This window comes from Bubalus kerabau, chromosome 2 (assembly GCF_029407905.1).
Source record: "Bubalus kerabau isolate K-KA32 ecotype Philippines breed swamp buffalo chromosome 2, PCC_UOA_SB_1v2, whole genome shotgun sequence".
Taxonomy (NCBI): Eukaryota; Metazoa; Chordata; class Mammalia; order Artiodactyla; family Bovidae; genus Bubalus; species Bubalus kerabau.
In genome coordinates this window covers 130,691,213-130,712,069 of record NC_073625.1, presented here as the reverse complement: position 1 = coordinate 130,712,069, position 20,857 = coordinate 130,691,213, and the positions used below count along the sequence as shown (strand labels likewise).

Below are 20,857 nucleotides of genomic sequence, written 5' to 3'. Positions count from 1 at the left end.
GGAGAAGGGGACTACAGAAGATGAGATGGCTGGATGGCATCACCGACTCAATGGACATGAGTTTGACTGAACTCCGGGAGTTGATGATGGACAGGGAGGCCTGGAGTGCTGCGATTCATGGGGTCGCAAAGAGTCGGACACGACTGAGCGACTGAACTGAACTGACTGAAAACAGGCCATGCAAGTAAAGAGCTTATTATAGGGCTTGGGACACACAAGTGTTCCATAAATGGTAGTAACGTTTGATCACTGTAACAAACAAGTAAACGTATCGCAAACTTCCTTTTAGGGTCATAAAGAAATATTTAGTCATAAGAACAGAAGTGAGATTACGTTTTCTCTTTGTAGTCAGACTATACAAATAATGTAAAATTCCACTTCTGGTTTTACAGATCATTAATACCCCTAAGAAAAGGCTCTATTTGTGGTGCTGGATAATCATTATATAATAAGGAATGTCTACTGAAATTAAGGCTTCCCCGGTGGCTCAGCGGTAAAGGACTCGCCTGCAATGTAGGAGACAAGGCCTGAGCTACGGGTTGAATTCCTGGACTGGGAGGATCCCCTGCAGAAGGAAATGGCAACCCACTCCAGTATTCTTGCCTGGTAAACCCCATAGACAGCCCATGGGATCGCAAAAGGGTCGGATACAACTTAGAGGATAAACAACTGAAACTAAAAAAATTTATATATATACGAAAAAACTGCCCAGTTTTGCTAATTTCATTTAAATTTGTTTTTGCTTAATAAAAAAAAATTCTTTTTAACTCGTTTGTGTTGAAGTGTGCTTTAATTCAGCAAAATACTGTCACGATACGCATACATAACACTCAAGATGTATAGGAGCTTGCTTTGAATAAAGCGAGACCCGGCGCTTCATTTCAGCCTTCCAAGTCAAATTTTTATTCCAGTTGTATTTACAATATATTCCTTCTTACTTCTATTCTTTCATACCCTCATCTTACTTAGGTCTTGCTACTTACGCGGTATTCTTAACCGCATTTCGGCAGTTAACAGTAAACAACTACGTTCCCACAGAAAGTGTTTCCCCCCTAACCTGTTCAATTTAGCACTGCAAAACAGCGTATCTTGTCTATTCCTCCGGAAACACTGGTCTACACCCGACCAGGCACAGGGGAGTTGCATCCCCTTTCAAAATTACTTAAGTCATCAACATTCCCCTAGCCCCAGCTCGCTCGTTTGCTAACGAGAGCTGCGATGTGTTGAGACAAACACTTCGGACAATTTAATTGAACCGAAGTGGAGACCTCTGGGGATGAACTTTCAGTCACTACACTCCTGATGATACGTGTGCGTGTTGGGCGGCTGAAGGAGCCAAAGAAAGTAGAGAGCCAGAAGCAGACCTGCAACAGGAGGTAGAAACAGGAGCCTGCCAAGAGCTGCGGCCTTGGTATACCAGACACAGCCGTTTAACTTAATCCAACCAGCTAAATGAAGGGGGGGGGGGGGGCGCGGTGGCGCAGACTTGGCGATCGAGAGCCCGCCCCCCTCCACGCGCGCCGCCTTCCCACCCACACTGCTGAGCCCCGGCCCTTGGTCCGCGCAGCCTCTTTCGTCACGTCCGGGGGCGGGCCGTGGCGCCGCGGCCCGCCCAGGTGGGGCCGGGAGCCGGGGGTCGGGGGCGGAGTTGTGGCGGTACTGCGGGTGACAACGGTCAATAATGAAGGTGGCTGCGGCGCGGCAGCCGACTCAGCTGCGCCGGGTGGGGGCGGCGCCGGGACCGCGCCTGTAGGACCTCGGAGCCGGCGCGGGAGATGGGGCCCCAGCGCGGGGAGTGAGGCGGCCGCGGCGAGCGGAACTTCAGCCGGAGGGGCTCTCCCGCTTTCCCCTCTGGCTCGTCAGCCTCCACCTGGAGCCCCTCGACCCCCGCGTCTCGCGGGACGGGAACGGCGACGGAAGGGGCATGTGGCGCTGGGTCCGGCAGCAGCTGGTAGGTACCTCCGCCTCTCACCTCTCGGACGCTCGCTCTTGCGCGGCTTCTCGGGCCCGGGTGGCGGGGAAGGGCCGGCGGCGCAGAGCCGCGAGGCCGGAGCGCGAGCTCCGGGCTAGGCCGCATTGGAGGCGGGTCCGGGAGCCGGTAGTGCCCCGCGCAGCCCCGTACACGTCTCCTCGCCGAGCCCAGGGCCCCGAGGCCGGCGGCGGGAGGCTGCCGCTTCCTGGTCGCGCTTCTCGGTTACTCCCTCCTCCTCGCCGCTCCGAGACCAAAAGTGGATGCGGAGCGGGGTCGGCGTCTCGGCTGAGGAACTCGGGCGGGGGGACGGAAAGAGAGTAGGTGTTGGGGAGAGAAAAGAGGCTCGTGTTTCCTGCCTTTAACAGTTTGGGACTGGTTTGAGTGAAGGGGACGGCGAGGATCTGTCTCCAGCCCCATCTCCTCGCTGTTTTCAAGGTTGCGTGGATTATCAAGGAGAAGGATAACTTGTCTAGTCTTAACTCCTCTCAAAGAAATTTTACCCGAAGCCTGGGTAAGAAGGAATATTCTAAAACCCCGTCCAGTTGCGAAGCTAAGTGAGATAGTTATGAAGGACGGTTTTCTTCCTGCCTTGTCCTCACCCCACCCCAGGTGAAACTTTTGGAATGGGAACCTTACTTTTTTCCGTTCTCGAGGCAATGTGAACGAGACCAATTTGGAACCAATGGTTACTGAAACATCTGGAGAAAAAAAAGAATTTTAGAAAAGTGTGATTTAAGGCATATAAAAAGCGCCACGTTTCTCCGAATTAATTCACAGAGAAAACTTGCTTGCTTGCTGGCAACTACAGACCCCAAAATACAACGGTAAGGCAACGTTGACAATTAGGAGTGCAATTGCTCCAGGCTGAAGAAGTCTACGCTTACCTTCATGATGTCTGTTCCTAGTTGCTGGTTAACTTCTAAATCGCATTAGTAATTAAATGCTGCTACAATTCGGTGTTTTCATTTACTAATTTAAAAGACAATGAAGCAGAAATGGTTTTTGTAGGACTGTAAAGATTTTTGGGGACTAAAAACATTGATACCTCCTTTTACCTACTCTAGAAGAGCATTTTTATGTTTAAGAAGTATGCTGTTTTAGACCCGGCCTTCTGTTAATTCATTTGGCAGTGGGCATCATTCTCAAAAAAAATACCTTATAAATAAAACTAGAACTGCCTGCCACTCCCTCAAGCACATGTTAGCTCTCTATTTTTAGGTAATTGTGAATTCGGATATCCCAGATATACTCCTTATTAGACAACCAAGCTAATGATGTCGTTATAATACCAAATTGTTGTAATAGTTGGGCTTTATTGCAATAAGTCGCAGCTGGGTAACTTGACTCTAGAAGTTAATTATTTCAGGTCTGACTTCATGCTTTTGATTTGCCCATCTTCATGTACAGAAATCTTGTTTACCTGATGGTGTTTTTGTATGCTAGTGGTTTTTTCTAGTTTTTCCTAGTAGATTAAGACACCACTTCTCAGTGTTAAGTATTTTTTGTTAACTTGGATAAAATCCTGATTGTATTCTCATCTTCAGAATAGGCAGTTTGTTAATTTTTTTTAAAAATGGCTTCAGCCAAACAAAGCTAACAGGAGGGGCAAAAAGTCTTGTGTGATTAATTTACAAGAAATGCCTTATGGGGTGATTAACAAGTTGAACAAGTTGCTGTGCATAAAAAATGTTATCTCTGATATTAGTCACTCACTTCACTGGTTTTACTTTTAAGTTATCAGATCTTCCAAGTATGTAATCAGACCTGTGCCTATGTACGAGTTTGTCTCTTTGATTAAGTTTGTACAGTCACTTAAATTATATGTAAAGGATAGTGAATACACAGAGTAATAAGTATATTTTACTATCCCAGTCATAAACTGCCTTCCTAGTTACTGCACCAGAAATTATTCAGTTCGTAGGCTAGTTTAAAGTATACTTCGATTTGCTCAATGGGTTGAGTCTTTCAGCAATAGAGTCACTAGACGGGCACAGCAACCTGCTCCAATACTCTTGCCTGGATAATCCAATGGACAGAGGAACCTGTCTGGCTGCAGTCCATAGGGTCGTACGAGTAGGACACACACACACACAAAGTTCAGATAAATAGGACAGCTTTGGAGAGGTTAATAAGCAGATCACAAAGATAGGATTTTTGAAATTAAAAACATTATTTATTGTATGAATCCTGATTTCTGGCCTCTTAAGTTGTTGTGCCAAAAAAAAAAGTTTATTGTCATTTTGTTACAGAAACAACTTGTATTTTCTATTAATTCCTTGTTAAATTAAACACAACTTGACTGCTTATCTCCACAAACTATTTTCACTTCTTGATACAATGAGAAAAATAGAGGAGGTTGTCAGAAAGTTGATGTTTTTCTTTGGGAAAGTGGACTGAAAAGATTGAACTATCCTTTCCTTTTTCTTTTTCATTCTTCGTTTTTGAGCTCACAATCCTAGTTATTTTACACTAAGAAAGTTTTCTTATGATGTCTTTCTGGTACAATGAGTATTATTTTAGCATCACATGTGTTAACTCATTAGAGATGGCAACACCTCGATTATGATAAGTGCCATTAACCTGTTGTAGTTTCATATTTAGATTTTTATGGTAGCCATTAACCACAGTGGCTATTAAAATTTTAATTAATTAAAGTGAATTATACAACAACAAAATTAATTAATTAAATTAAAATTCCACATGGCTATTAGCTACTATATTGGACAGTTCAGAATAGAACATATTCATTATCACAGAAAATTTTATTGTACAACACTATGTTAGATTTAAATGAAAGTCTTTGTCAATTCATATTTTAATTGACATGTAATATTTCTTTACAGTACAATGTAATGCTGTATTTTTAAAGCACTTACTGTGTGCATACATAATAAGCTAAATACTGGGGACACAGATGTCGGTCAGTGAGGGCCTTATTTATCTCTGTATTTCATGTCTCACACAGGACTTGATATAAGAGTAGACACTGGGTACATGTTTTTTGAATAAATGAATAGGTGAGAAGATAAAAAATTAATCTATATTATTGCTTCTGTGTTTTGAGATAAAGTGACAAAATTCAAGATTGACCAGTCCAGAGGAAAGCTGGAAAATCACTGTAATTTTTAAAAATACGACTTAATGTTGTCGTACTAGGATACAGTTTCTTAAATTGTTCTATAAATGTAGTCCCTTCAGGTTTATATCTGCAGTGGCAGAAGGAGGCTAGTAAGATTTGTCTTCTGATTCACTGAGAAAAATGGTAAGCTCTTAGCCTAAAAGCCTATTCACATTCACCAAACTTGTTTATTCCTCTGTTCTCTTTACCCTTGTCACAAAGAAAGGTATGACAGTCCTCTTTTCCAGACTAACCAGTCCATTTGTGTTCTTTCATCCTGCTCTCCGCTTCAATTATCTGTAGTCTGTTTACTCTTACTTTTTCTTTAAGCTGTGAACACATTCATGCCTCCCTCTACTAATTTACTTTGCCCTGTACCTGTGTCAAAATGTTTTCAGTTTTCTAAAAAATAGGTCTTTCCTATATAACTATGCTGTCCAGTGGCTAGTTCAGACTGAAATATGCTTAAGTATAAAATACACATAGGATTTTAAAAACAGTGTGAAAAAAAAGCATGTAAAATATCTCAACTTTTTATATTGGTTACATGTTGAATAATATTTTAGATTTATTTGGTAAAGTAAAATACTACAGTTCATTTTGCCTGTTCCTTTTTACTTTTTAAAAAATGATTACTGGAAATTTAAAAACTACATAAATGTAATGCCGTATAACATTAAAAGTGAGCTCATTTTTCCTTATAGCACATTGTGTAGGTCTAGATATCATAAGCAGTAGACTAGTCTGTAAATATCTTGGGATGGGCTATATTTTATCTTTAGAGCCCTTGCACTCAAGACAGCAGCTGGCCCATTGGAGGTACCCACCCACCAAATGTTGGTTGACTGAATATCAGGTTTCTTTCCACATCAGTTTGGAAGTACCTGTGTTCTTTGCCTTTCTCTCAAGGAATGAAAGAGGAATAGGCTAAGGAAGCAAGGCCTATGGTGGTGTTATTTTGGTGTGGCTAAGTAAATTTTAACCTCAAAAGTTAATGTTTTGGGGCTTCCCTGGTGGTCCAGTGGTTAAGACTGCGTCCTTCCACTGCAGGGGCTGCAGTTCAGTCCCTGGTCTGGGAAGTTCTGCATGCTGCAAAGTGCAGCCAAAAAAATATTAATGTTTAAGATCCTAAATCTTAGAATATTTGCTTATTTTATCTCTGTGTTCAGACATATATCCTCAGATACTCAGTTTTTCATTTGGTTAAAGAGGTCAAGCATTAGTGAAGTAAAGTGAAAGTCACTCAGTCATGTCTGACTCTTTGCAACACTGTGGGTCCATGAAATATACAGTCCATGGAGTTCTCCAGGCCAGGATACTAGAGTGAATAGTCTTTCCCTTCTCCGGGGTATCTTCCCAACCCAGGGATCAAACCGGGGTCTCCCACATTGCAGTCCAATTCTTTACCAGCTGAGCTCCCAGGGAAGCCTGGTCAAGCATTAGTGGAATCCCAATTATCCTAGCTGTACTGAAGTAGGGACCTTGTCCAAATGCTCCAAAGAACCTTGTGATTGCCACTATCATTATTAACTATCCTCTTTATCCCTACACTCTGTTTTCAACATAGCAGCCAGAGTGATCTTATTAAAACACAGGTTAGGTCATGTAATTCCTGTCCTTCTAAGAACTTGCCTTCTTGCTCAGAGTAACAGCCAAAGTTTCTGCTAGATCTGTATCCAAGTCCCTGCCCAGACCACTTCTCATCTCCCATCATTCTTCACCCACTTTGCTTTATCCACATACACCTTGCTGTTCATCAGAAGTGCAGGATGGATTTCATTCAGTCTTAAGATTGTTGCCCTGGCTGTCACCTCTGGCTAGAATGTACTTCGCCCCAGTTAATTTGTTGGCACCCTCATTCCCTTCCCCTGGAGAAGGAAATGGCAACCCACTCCAGTATTCTTGCCCGGAGAATCCCATGGATGGAGGAGCCTGGTGGGCTACAGTCCACGGGGTCGCAAAGAGTCGGACACGACTGAGCGACTTCACTTTCACTTTCATTCCCTTCAAGTCTTTGTTTAGATGTTGTCATTGAGGCCTTTTCAGTATTAAATTGTAAATTGCCACCTCCATACTTCCCTAGCCTCCTTCCCTGCCTTTTTTGTTTGTTTGTTTCTCTTAGCACTTATGACTATTTTAACATATTTTGTACTTTACTTGTCTCATTTATATCATGAAGGGAAGGATTTTTGCCTATTTTGTTTTAGTTCTCCATATAACAAAAACTGTTTCTCAACTCTGCATCCATACTTTTAGGTAACACTCTTTCTTTCTCATTTATTCATTCACGCAAACATTTTCTGAACATGTACTCTGTGATAGCATATTGCCAGTCTCTGTAACAACCAAAATGAAGCAACCACTGCCCTATCCATTCTTCTAGGACTAATGGATATTTGAATTTCTGTCCGTTTTTTCCTGTTGAAAAAAATGTTGCAATGGCCATTCTTGCTTGTGTGTTTTTTTAAATTGGCATACCTAGAAGTGGAATTGCTGGGCCAGGGGTGTGCACTTTATGGCTGTTGCTAAATATTGCTAAATTATTTTCCAAAACCATGTTCCCCTTTCCCTACATCTTGGTCAACACTTTGTACTGTCAGACTTGAAAGAACTTAACCAATCTGGTGAGTGTGAAAGGTATCTCATTTTGCTTAATTTGCATTTTCCTGATTGCTAGTGAGATTAAGATGTCCTGTATTTCTTCTCTTTTTTAAAAAATTTATTTATTTTTGGCTGTTCTGGGACTTTGTTACTGCGTGGGCTTTTTCTCTAGTTGAGCCAAGCTAGGGGGGCTACTGTTCGTTGTAATGTTCAGGCTTCTCATTGCAGTGGCTTCTCTTGTGGAGCACAGGCTCTGGGGTGCAGGTTTCAGAGGTTGCAGCATGTGGGCTCAGTAATTTCAGCTCTGGGCTCTAGAGCGCAGGCTTAATAGTTATGGCACACTGGCTTAGTTGCTCTGCTCCATGTCGGATCTTCCCAGGTCAGGGATTGAACCGTGTCTCCTGCACTGGCGGGCAGATTCTTGACCACTGAACCACCAAGGAAGCCCCCTTTATTTCATTCATATGAATAGATGACCCATTTTTCTGCTGAGTGGTTTGTTTTCTCCTTACCCATTTTTCTGTCGAGTGGTTTGTTTTCTCCTTGTTAGTTTCCTTTGTGGTCTGGATGCCAATTCTTTGTTGTGTATGTTGTGAATATCTTCCAGCCTGCACTTTGTATTTAACTTAATGATGTCTTTTTTGATATTTTAAATTTATTTGTAGGTAAACTTATTATTAGGTGAATGATTTCTACTTTTTATTACTTATTTAGGAATTCCTTCCTAGGGTCATAAAGCTGTCTTTCTGGCATTTTCTTAGAGTTGTCTAAAAATCTAGTTTTACAACATTTAGGTCTTGAATATGCCTGGGATTTATTTTTGTATATGGAATAGTGAAAGTGAAGTCACTCAGTCGTGTCCGACTGTTTGTGACCCCATGGACTGTAGCCCACCAGGCTCCTCCATCCATGGAATTTTCTAGGCAAGAGTACTTGAGTGGGTTGCCATTTCCTTCTCCAGGGGATCTTCCCGACCCAGGGATCGAACCCAGGTCTCTCCCGCATTGCGAGCAGACGCTTTACCATCTGAGCCACCAGGGAAGCCCTATGTGGAATAAAGTAGAGAATTAATTTTCTCCCATATAGAAAGTTATTTGTCCCAGTACTGTTTATTGAATGGGCCATCTTTTCCCCACTAATCTCTGTTGTTTGCCTTCTCTGTCATATACCAGTATTCTCTTTGTGTTGTGTTCTCTTTTTAGGTTCTCTATTTTGTTTCACTCATCTATTGATCTGGTGGTGCATGAATAATATAGTACATTATCTTAACGTAGTGTTTTATGGTATCTGACCAGGCAAAATCCCCAATCCTTTTCCCGCCCCTAGAATTGCTTTGGCTCTCTACTCTTCCATATGCTATTTTTTATTTGTGTCATCAGTTTGTCTAATTCTGGGGAAAATCTTCCTAGGATTTTGATTGGCTTTGCATTGAATTTGTTAAGTTCTATTAATAGTTTTCCCTTTGATCATGTAGAAGCTGTAGATTGTATTTTTATCCTTTTATTATCTCTCTCTACTTACAAATAATGTAGGGATTTACAAGATTTTGACTTGTGTTCCCTCTTACCTTCCACATTACTATTACTTAATAGTTTAACTTTGTTTTTCTTTTACCAGCTTTATTGAGAGATAGCCACATATAATTTTCTCATTAAAGTGCACAGTTCAGTTTTTCAGTATATGCATAGAGTTGTGCAGCCCCACCACACTCTGATTTTAGAACATTTTTATACTCCCTAAAAGAGATTCCCTGTCCACTCTCTTTCTCCATTCCCCCCGCAAGCCACTAGCCCCACCAGCCCCCAGCTGTGATCAATCACTAATCTACTTTCTGTCTCTATGGTTTTGCCACCTCTGGACATTTTGTGTAAATGGCATCACACAGTATGTGGTATTTTGTGATGGTCTTTTTAGCTAGCATAATGTGTTCAAGGTTCATCTGTGTTGTAGCATATATTCATACTTCATTTCCTTTTATTGCTAAAATTCCATTGTATAGATATGCCAGAGATTGTATTCATTCATCAATTAATGGACATTTAGTTTGTTTCTGCCTTTTGGCTGTTAGAAGTAATGCTTCCTTTTCCATTCATGTGCAAGTTTTTTGTGGATGTATATTTTCATTTCTCTTGGATAAATATGTAAAGAGTGGAATTACTGGGTCATGTGGTAACTCTGTTTTTAACTTTGTCAGGAATTGCCAAATGTTTCCAAAGTGATTACTCTGTTTTACATTCCTACCAGTCATGTATAATATAAGGGTTCCAATGTCTTTATATCATTGCCAATACTTGTTTCTGTCTTTGATTCTAGCTGTGGTCATGAACATAAGTGTAACTCATGGTTTTGATTTATATTTGCCTAAGGACACGACTGAGCGACTGAACTGAACTGAATGATGATTTCAAACATCTTTTCATGTCTCTATTAACTGATTTGTTTGTATTTTGTGAGGCTTTTCTTGATGAAAGGCTTATTCAGATCTTTTAACACATTTTTAAGTTTTCTTTTAGTTATAAGAGTTATATACATATGTTCTGGATATAAGACCCTTACCAGATACGTGATTCACAAATACTTTCTTCCATAATGTTTGTGGAAACTCAAAACATTTAAACTCAAAACATTCTCTAGCTTTTTACCTGTTACTCATTTTGATTTACTACAGTGATTTTTTTTTATTCACCATTATTTAATTTAAAGTTTATTTACTTGTGCATTGGCTGTGCTGGGTCTTCTAGTTGTGGCGAGCAGGGGCCGCTGTCTAGGTGTGATGTGGTGGCTTCTCTTGTGGAGTGCAGGCTTCAGCAGCTGCGGCTCCCCAGCTCTGGAGCACAGGCTCAGTAGTTGTGGCATGCCGGCTTGCTTAGTTGCTGCATGGCATGAGGTGGGATCATCCCAGACCAGGGATCCCACCCAAGTCTCCTGCATTGGCAGGTGGATTCTTTACCACTGAGCCATCAGGGAAGCCCACTGTTATTTCTTGAATATCACCTCTTGCCTATGTTTTTACTTTTATTCTTGCTGACATACATTCTTTAGTTATTTTTAAGCAAGGCTTCATGTGTGGTAAACTCCCTTAGTTTTTATGGCTTAAAAATGTCTTTATTCCTCATTATTATTGAATACTAATTTAGGTAGATTCAGAATTCTAGATTAACAGTTACTTTCACACAGCATATTATTATTATTGTTATTTTTGGCCACACTGTGCGGCATGCAGAACTTCCTCAACCAGGGATCGAACCCATCACTCAGCATATTGAAGATACTACTTATTCCTTAGCTTTCAGACATTTATTGGTGGTGTAAAGTGTGCTTTTAATCTAATAGTCATTACTTTGCTGATAATCTCTGTAACATCGTTTTGAAGATTACCTCGTTGTCCTCTATTTTGCAGTTTTACTACGCTGTGCTCACATTGTTTCATATGATTTTTGTTTCTCCTGCTCTACTCTTGTGTGTGCTTTCAATTTGAAAGCTGTCGTTTCTACAGTTCAGGAAATTTTACAGCTTTTTTTCCCCTTTAAATGTTGCTTCTCCGACTTCAGTTTTCTCATTCTCAAACTCTTGCTTGATCTTTATCTATGCTCTGTGGCTCTTGCCTTCTTGTTTATGTTTCTCATATGTTTTCTCTCCGTGCTGCTTTCAGTGTGAATTCTCAGCTCTAGTTTGCAGTCACCAGTTTTCTCCTGTGTCCATGGGCTAGGCCTCTGGTCTCCCGCCTGGCCTGCCTCACTTCGCTCCCCTCACCTCCCCCTTCCCCCCTCACCTCCCCCTTCCCTCACCTCCCCCTTCCCCTCACCTGTCTTCCCACCCCAGGCCTCAGCAGCAGCTCCTAGCAGGAAGGGAGGCTCCAGGGCCAGGGAGGAAAAGCCATGGGCTGCACTCCAGTCTAGAGTTTATCCTTGTTTTCTGAATTTTTAATTTAAATGACTCCCCCCCCCACCCTGCCCCAAATTTATTATTGGACCTCTTTCATTTCCATTTGTTATTGATGCATATTTGCCTGATTTGTCTTGTAGTATTTTGTTCTTAAAAAAAAAGTATTATTCTGTTACCTCTTTGAAGATTTTACACATATTTAAAAAGTACACAGCTGTTTTTAGCCTCCTTTCAGTTGAACCTGACTCTTGGACCTCGGTACAAAAGGGGATTGAACTTCAGACTGCCTGTTTCCAGAGCCAGAGTACCAAAGGCTCAGCCCCTGATCAGAAAAGATTACCTTATTTTAAGCCTAGCTAAGTCATCTTAAAGAGGAAAAAAAATTTTTTTTAATCTATCTTGTGAAGTAGAAGAAGAGTTCAAAGTATGTACTTTTCCAAGATTACTAACTAATTAGTGCTAGAGGCAGGACATAACCCAGAGTTTTTGCCGGGCATACAAGGGTGGAAGAGAATTAGCAGGAGCAGCAGTTTTCCCTATATATCTCTTTCCCATTCCTGCCATTTTTAAATCTAACCAAGAGAGAGGCGAGAGGAGAGAATGAGTTGGGGAAAGAAATTGTAGGTAGCAGTGGTATTCTGGAGATGGAGGAGACAGGTCTGAGAGGAAAAGGAGAGAAGCAATCAAGAGTTCCTGTAGTTAGCCAATGTGGCCATTTTCAAGTTGACATAATATTCTAGGTACTAGAAGAAGCTTGTACCTTGCTTGTACCCTAATATATATCTCCTCTTGCATATGTTATCTGATATCAAATGCAATACATTTTAATTGATTTTGAACATTGTGGAAAATTTTTTAGAAAGGTTTTCAGTTTTAAATGCCTTTTTTCATCTTATACCTTAGGAACCACAAAATTGTTTTGATGTTTGAGAACCTTGTGATGTTGACGTAGAAATTGGAAATGCTGAAAAGAGATACGACAGTTGTCCTTTTTTATTGGTAGCTTTTATTACATTTGTAATGAAATTATGCCATAGTTTGTTTTTATATATTTAAAGTTGTTATTTAACTATTCAGAAGAATGTGTTTGATAATTTTCTGTAGGAAAAAAAGCAAGTCATCTAGTGACTTACTGCTATTTCAGTCAAAATTTTACTCATTTTATTTGATTTTCGTTTCACTTTTTGTGCTTATTAGAGGCATTTTTTTTAAATGATGTTTTATTCGGGGCAAGGGTCCTGACTTCTCATTTTGGTATTTTCACGGTACCAAGCATATTACCTAGCACATAGTCAATGCTCATAGTATTTATAATGAATTTTTTAAATTAAATTATAGGGTCACTTAACAAATGAAATACTGAGTTGCTTGATATTTCAGAATGGTCGAATCAGTCAGTCAGTTCAGTCGCTCAGTTGTATCTGACTCTTTGTGACCCCATGAACTGCAGCATGCCAGGCCTCCCTGTCTATCACCAACTCCCAGAGTTTACTCAAACTCATGTCCATTGAGTCGGTGATGCCATCCAACCATCTCATCCAGCCGTCCCCTTCTCCTCCTGCCTTCAGTCTTTCCCAGCATCAGGGTCTTTTCAAGTGAGTCAGTTCTTCGCATCAGGTGGCCAAAGTATCGGAGTTTCAGCTTCAGTATCAGTCCTTCAGTGAATATTCAGGACTGATTTCCTTTAGGATGTACTGGTCGGATCTCCTTGCAGTCCAAGGGACTCTCAAGAGTCTTCTCCAACACCACAGTTCAAAAGCATCCATTCTTTGGCACTCAGCTTTCTTTATAGTCCAAATCTCACATCCATACATTGGCAAAGTAATGTCTCTGCTTTTTAATATGCTGTCTAGGTTGGTCCTAACTTTTCTTCCAGGGAGCAAATGACTTTAATTTCATAGCTGCAGTCACCATCTGTAGTGATTTTGGAGCCCCAAAAATGGTCTGTCACTGTTTCACTGTTTCCCCTTCTATTTGCCATGAAGCGATGGGACTGGATGCCATGATCTTAGTTTTTTGAATGTTGAGGTTTAAGCCAATTTTTTCACTCTCCTTTTTCACTTCCATCAAGAAGCTCTGTAGTTCTTCTTCACTTTCTGCCATAGGGGTGGTGTCATCTGCGTATCTGAGGTTATTGATATTTCTCCTGGCAATCTTGATTCCAGCTTATGCTTCCTCCAGCCCAACGTTTCTCATGATGTTCTCTGCATATAAGTTGAATAAGCAGGGTGATAATATACAGCCTTGATGTACTCCTTTTCCTATTTGGAACCAGTCTGTTGTTCATGTCCAGTTCTAACTGTTGCTTCTTGACCTGTGTACAGATTTTTCAAGATGCACATCAGGTTGTCTGGTATTCCCATCTCTTTAAGAATTTTCCAGTTTGTTGTGATCCACACAGTCAAAGGCTTTGGCATAGTTAGTAAATCAGAAGTAGATGGTTTTCTGGAACTCTCTTGCTCTTTTGATGATCCAGTGGATGTTGGCAATTTAATCTCTGGTTCCTCTGCCTTTTCTAAAACCAGCTTGAACATGTGGAAGTTCATGGTTCATGTACTATTGAAGCCTGGCTTGGAGAATTTTGAGCATGACTTTGCTACTGTGTGAGATGAGTGCAATTGTGTGGTAGTTTGAGCATTCTTTGGCTTTGCCTCTCTTTAGGATTGGAATGAAAACTGACCTTTTCCAGTCCTGTGGCCACTGCTGAGTTTTCCCAATTTGCTGGCATATTGAGTGCAGCACTTTCACAGCATCATCTTTTAGGATTTGATAACAGCTCAACTGAAATTCCATCACCTCCACTAGCTTTGTTTGTAGTGATGCTTTCTAAGGCCCACTTGACTTCACACTCCAGGATGTCTGTCTCTAGGTGAGTGATCACAGCATTGTGATTATCTGGGTCGTGAAGATCTTTTTTGTATAGTTTTTCTGTGTATTCCTGACACCTCTTCTTTCTGCTTCTGTTAGGTCCATACCATTTCTATCCTTTATTGTGCCCATCTTTGCATGAAATGTTCCCTTGGTATCTTTAATTTTCTTGAAGCGATGTCTAGTCTATCCCATTCTATTGTTTTCCTCTATTTCTTTGCATTGATCACTGAGGAAGGCTTTCTTATGTTCTTTGGAACTCTGCATTCAAATGGGTCTATCTTTCCTTTTCTCCTTTGCCTTTCTCTTCTCTTCTTTTGACAGCTATTTGTAAAGCCTCCTCAGACAACCATTTTCCCTTTTTGCATTTCTTTTTCTTGGGGGTGGTCTTGATCCCTGCCTCCTGTACAATGTTATGAACCTCTATCCATAGTTCTTCAGGCACCCTGTCTATCAGATCTAATCCCTTGACTACTTGTCACTTCCACTGTAATCGTAAGAGATTTGATTTAGGTCAGACCTGAATGGTATGGTGGTTTTCCCTACTTTCTTAAATTTAAGTCTGAATTTGGCAATTTGGCAACTGAGTACAGTGCCTAGCATAGTATCAAGCATTTTTCTTCAATAGATACTTGGGTACATATAGGTCTTGTAAGATTTTTTGCAGTGAGTGTAATTGAACTTTAAAGCTTGAATTGTAGACATTCAGTTCAAGTCTTAATCATATTTTACCTAGGAAGTTGTTTCTTCACTATTGCATCTCCTGAGCAACGAAAGGGATATAAATATCCTTCCTTATCTCACTTCTCCACTATGCTCTTTATTAGTTCAGAAAATTCGAACAAAGATTGAGGGTGAACTTGATTTTTTACTATTGAAGACAGGGAAGTTGTTCTCTAATTTTGGGTTTTTCTATTGAAATTTAAATATTGTAGAGGAACCGGCCTCTAAACTTAGATTTACAGGAGACTGTGGATCCAACTCCTATGCAGCATTAAAGGGAGGCAGTGCTTACCTACCAGTGTTTGATCAACTATTTTTCCAACATATATTTGCAGAATTAAAAACAAAACAGCTTAGGAATTTATTATGAGACAGTGAAAGTCAAGTCTTAAGTAATTAGATACAGTTATCAGTCTTTATATAATGCCTTAGACCATGAGTTCCCTCATAATGTTTCTTGTAGATGAAGTTTTCAGTGATCTGGGGCAAAATGAGAAATACCGGGTCAGTGTATCATGCACATGTCTGTTTGTTTGTGCGTCTTTGCTCTAACTTATATATGTCCTTGTTTTTGAGGACTGTGCTTTTAACTTCTTAAAAAAATAGCTTTTTTTAAAAAAATAGTTTTAGATTTTCAGAAAGTTTATGAAAATAATAGAGAATTCCTATACATTTTTCTCACCCAGTTTCTCTTATTGTTAACATCTTACATTACTATGCTACATTTGTTACGCTAATAAACCAGTATTAATACATTGCTATTAATTAAACCCCATACTTTATTGCTAATTTTTATACATGGCGAAATAATCACCACAGGAAGTCTAGTTAGCATCCATCACCACACAAGAGTTACAGAATTTTTCCTTATGAGACCTTTTAAAATCTACACTCATAGCAACTTTTGCGTATACAACATTATTAACTATAGTTCCATGCTGCACATTACATCCTGTAACTTATTTTATAACTAGAAGTTTGTACCTTTTACTTCCTTCACCCATTTTACCCACTCCCCAAGCCCCACCCTGGCAGCCACTCATCTGTTTTCTGTTATTTCTGTATTTATGAGCTTGGGCTTTTTTGTTTTTGGTTTTACATTCCACATATAAGTGAGATCATACAATATTTTGTCTTTTCTGACTGACTTTTTTCACTGAGCATAATGCCCTTAAAACCCATCTGTAGATTTTAAAAGATTTCATTCTTTTTAACAGATGCCATTCTTTTTCATGTTATTGTTTAGAATTTTATGGTTGTCTTTGTAGATTGGCACGTATTTTAAGATATTAAATTTTGAAGGTACTTTGTAAAGGATCAAGTATTCTTGTCTGTGGCCTCAGAATTGTAAACCCACTGCTTCTGATGTACTGAGGAGGACCCAGGAAGCCGTCTTCATTGCCATTGTTGTTTATGATTGTGAGTAGAGAAAGAGGAGCCTTAAAAAGTGTTTGAGAAATCTTAGTAGAAATTTGTTCATTCCTCTGTCTCCAATTTGGACACCACAGTTAGATTTACTAGTTTCACTTGTTATCCAGCCAGTGTTCAATTGTAGGTGTAGGTATAGGTAGATCAAGAAAATTAATTTAGGGTTCTTGGTTACAGAAACCTTAAATTCTCAGTGAAATCTGTAATTTTAAAATTTGATCTAAGCTAAAACTACTTCACAGATTTATTTTTATCCGAAATATCTCTGTGATTCTATACACAGAAATCACCAGTTTTGCAAGTAAGAGACTATCACAGTTAAATTATGGCCAAATAGGAAACTTCTAATCCAGAAAATCTATGGTAAAGTCCCAAATGGGTGAAATTGATACATTTTTAATTGTAGTAAATATACTTAAAATTTGCCATTTTATCCATTTTTAAATGTACTTAAAATATCCAATTGTGACATTGTTATGCAGCCATCGCCACTGTCTGTCTCCTGAACTGTTTCATGTTTGCAAACTTTATACCCATTAAACACGAGTGCCCTTTTACTCTCCCCTCCACACCTTGAATAAATGCCTGACAAAGTATGAATTTGTCAACTTTTACTCCTTATGTAAGAGGAATCATACAGTTTTGTCCTTTTGTCACAGGCTTAATTTCACTTAGCATAATGTCTTCAAGGTTCTTCCATGTTATAGCATGTGTCCAAATCTCCTTCCTTTTTAAGGCTGAATAATATCCCATTGTACATACCACATTTTGTTTATTCATTTTTATGTCAATGGGCTCTTGGTTGTTTCCACCTTTTGGCTATTGTGAATAATGTTGCCATGAACATGAGTTTACAAATATCTATTTGAGTTTTTACACAGAAGTAGAATTGTTGGATCATGTGGATATTCTGTGTTCACTTTTCTGAAGAGTTGCCATATTATTGCCACGGGGCTGCTACAGGTGTATGCTGGAGTAGGGAATTAGGGTTGGGGAGTAACAGAAGAGATAAGCTTCCTGTAAGAGATGAACTTCTTATAGTAAAGTATTTGCAAATGATTTAAGAATTTTAGAGTTAAGCTCAGTTCAGTCACTGTCACATCCAATTCTTTGCAACCCCATGGACTGCAGCATGCCAGGCTTCCCTGTCCATCACTAACTCCCAGAGCTTACTCAAACTCATGTCCATCGTGTCAGTGATGCCAAAGATTACTCTATATTTTGAATCCTGTAGCTGGAAAGCTAGTTCCAACCTACCTCTGCAGTAGGAGCAGTTCTTGGAAGCCCAGACTGGTCTGATGGATGGCAGACTACCTTAAATCCTAAAATGAAAATTATGTAACATGATTCAAAAAGTTGAAATTAAATTATTGTGTTTACATCATAGGCATTAAGTTATTTCCTCTTACTTTGATTTGGGCTGTTAACAGTGTAAAATTATAATACCTTCATATAGATGTATTTTGGGCTTCCCAGGTGGCTCAGTGGTAAAGAATCCGACTGCCAGTGCAGGAGACACAGATTCGATCCCTGAGTTAGAAAGATCCCCTGGAGAAGAAAATGGCAACACACTCCAGTATTCTTGCCCAGGAAATCCCATGAACAGAGAAACCTGGTGGGCTGCAGTCCATGGGTTTGGAAGAGTTAGATACTACTGAGCAACTGAGCACAACACAACATAGATGTTTTTTATTTAAAGCCCATATCCAGGAAACAGTAATTCACTATTAATTTTGTAGATTTGGTAAGGTACATTAAATCATTATTCTCCAGAAGCATCGTTACATTGGAGCATATAGGCAACAGAAATCACTTTCTGTCATACAAAGTGTGTGACTGAAATAAAGCTTTTGATCATTTCTTTTAATAACCAGTGCCATTGAAGTTTTGATTCTGAAGCTTCTTTTTATGTTATTTTTCATGGACTTTTTATTTGTTTTGTAGCTTTTTCTTTGTATTTTGGAGGAGACAGATCACATATAAGAATGATTACATGTACAGATTTGATCACTAAGCTCTAAAAATGTTCTCTTAGTTTTGTTAAGGAAGTGTGACATTTAATTACAGGACTGTAGTTTTAGTTTTTTCTTAGCTCTTATTTGTAATGCTTGTATTTTTTATAAAATTTTTGAGATTTTTAAGAATAGTACAGAGGTTGGTATATTTGGTATCAAAATATGTTATGATTCATTTCCAAGTACCGCTTTTTGCCAAAGACCAGCTTCTAAAAATTATAAGCTGTTTTCTGGTTTGGTTTTTCTAGACTTCATGAGTTTGCTGTTACAAAAGAAATCTCTTTGAAATCAGTCCCATGTGTTTTCCATTTTTTCCTTGAATGCCATTGTGGGGCTTTTTTCCATCTTAAGTATTCATCCACTTAAAAATACTTGTGGTTTTTACATATGCTCACAAATCCGGACAAAAAAGAGGTTTTTAATTTCATACTTTCTTAGAATATGAGAGTTTTAATTTTTAAATAAAAATTAAATTTGTGTGCTTCCAAAATCCTATACAGTTGACTCTTGAACAACATGGTTTGAACTGTGCAGGTCCCCTTATGTGTGAATCTTTCAACAGTTAATACTACAGTACTGAATGGCTGATTCAGAGCATGCAGAAGGCCAATTCTGAAGTTACACTCAGAGTTTTGACTGCATGGAGGGTTGGCTCCCCTAACTGCTGAGTTGTTCAAGAGTCAACTGTACTCTACTTTTTAGCAGGTGCAAAAATCAGGATGGCTAGAATAGCATCACTGTGTCTCAGTTCCTTTACTCAGGACAAGATGAAGTCAGAGAAGAAAGGAGCAAGCCATCCAAGGTTCAGGGTGTGAGTGGATAGTCTGGGTGGACAACAGAAAGTAATTTGCCAGAGGCTTCTGGACCCTGATGTGTGTGGCCTTAACCTAGTGATTAGGGAGTTCAGATTGTGCAGTACCATAGAATTGCTGATAATGCTTGCTAGAAATAGTATGAAACTATGCTTGAACTTCACACTAACAGTATAGTTATATAATTAATTCTGATAAAAGGTATTTGTTTTGATTTCTGTTAAAGAAATTAGAGGTGTTATTGAAATAAAGATCCTCTGTGTCATTTTTAAAATACAGAATATTGAGGGGGGCAGCTAAGTATAAAAACAAGACCTTAAAGTGGTTCTAGCTTTCTTTATGTCATCAAAATCGGTTGAAAACTATTGTGTCATCAGAAAAATACTTGTTCCCTGGTGGTCTAGTTGTTAGGATTCTGCGCTTTCACTGCTGTGAACCAGGTTCAATCCCTGGTCAGAGGGAACTGAGATCCTGCAGTGTGACCAGAATAAAAAAAAAAAATTTAAATGCGTGTATACACAAATTTGCATATAATTTCAGAGACACAGACCTGAAGCCCTGCTCTAAGTCACCTTTCTCATTTTTGGACAGTTTTATTTATTTATTTTATTTAGTTCATGCATACGTGAATTTGTGGCAGAGAAGATGATGTTCATGTATTGAAGTTATAGGTTTAATTTCCATGAGGAACGCCTGCTGCTGCTGCTAAGTCGCTTCAGTTGTGTCCGACTCTATGCGACCCCATAGACGGCAGCCCACCAGGCTCCCCCGTCTCTGGGATTCTCCAGGCAAGAACACTGGAGTGGGTTGCCATTTCCTTCTCCAATGCGTGAAAGTGAAGTCGCTCAGTCGTGTCCGACACTTAGTGACCCCATGGACTGCAGCCTACCAGGCTCCTCCGTCCATGGGATTTTCCAGGCAAGAGTACTGGAGTGGGGTGCCATTGCCTTCTCCGAGAACGCCTAGCTATCCTTATACTATAGTCACAAATATAAAATCTAACTATTTGGTGTGTGTAAAAAAATACACACACATGTATATACATGCCACTGATTATAACAAAATCGAATAAGGTCATTTGAATTAATCACTGGAAAAACAATTCAGAATGCTTAAGTGGGTATTATAGCCTCTTTGGGAATAAGGAAAGACGTGTTATCATTATTTTCCTTTTGGTATTGTCATCTTATATGATTTCCTGAAATATGGTGATACTGAATTTAAAATTCAGTTTAATTTAAAACTGATTTTTGGGACATTTCAATATATCTTCCTGGTAATTGTCGAAATCTCAGGAGTTCCAGTATTTGTGTGTGATCACTGGTTCATTCAGTAGAGAGGGATGGAGAATGATGAGCATTTGCTTCCCGTAAAGAGCATGCATTTATATATAGTATATTCATACTATGAAATATGAGAGGTTGTAGTACTAATA

At 39.5% G+C, this 20,857-nt stretch overlaps 1 protein-coding gene across 3 annotated transcripts in view; it reads left to right on the top strand.

Moving 5' to 3' along the window:
* The first annotated feature begins 1,633 nt into the window (after window positions 1–1,633).
* The window catches only part of ATP11B (ATPase phospholipid transporting 11B (putative)), a 118,894-nt gene continuing 99,670 nt past the window's right edge, over window positions 1,634–20,857 (top strand). Inside the window, exon 1 of one of the 3 annotated variants that reach the window (XM_055568950.1) lies at window positions 1,634–1,951. In XM_055568950.1, the coding sequence (XP_055424925.1) occupies window positions 1,925–1,951 (27 nt within the window). In that variant the 5' untranslated portion in view covers window positions 1,634–1,924. The remainder of the gene's footprint in view (window positions 1,952–20,857) is intronic. The other 2 variants (XM_055568949.1, XM_055568948.1) reach the window with 2 other exon arrangements.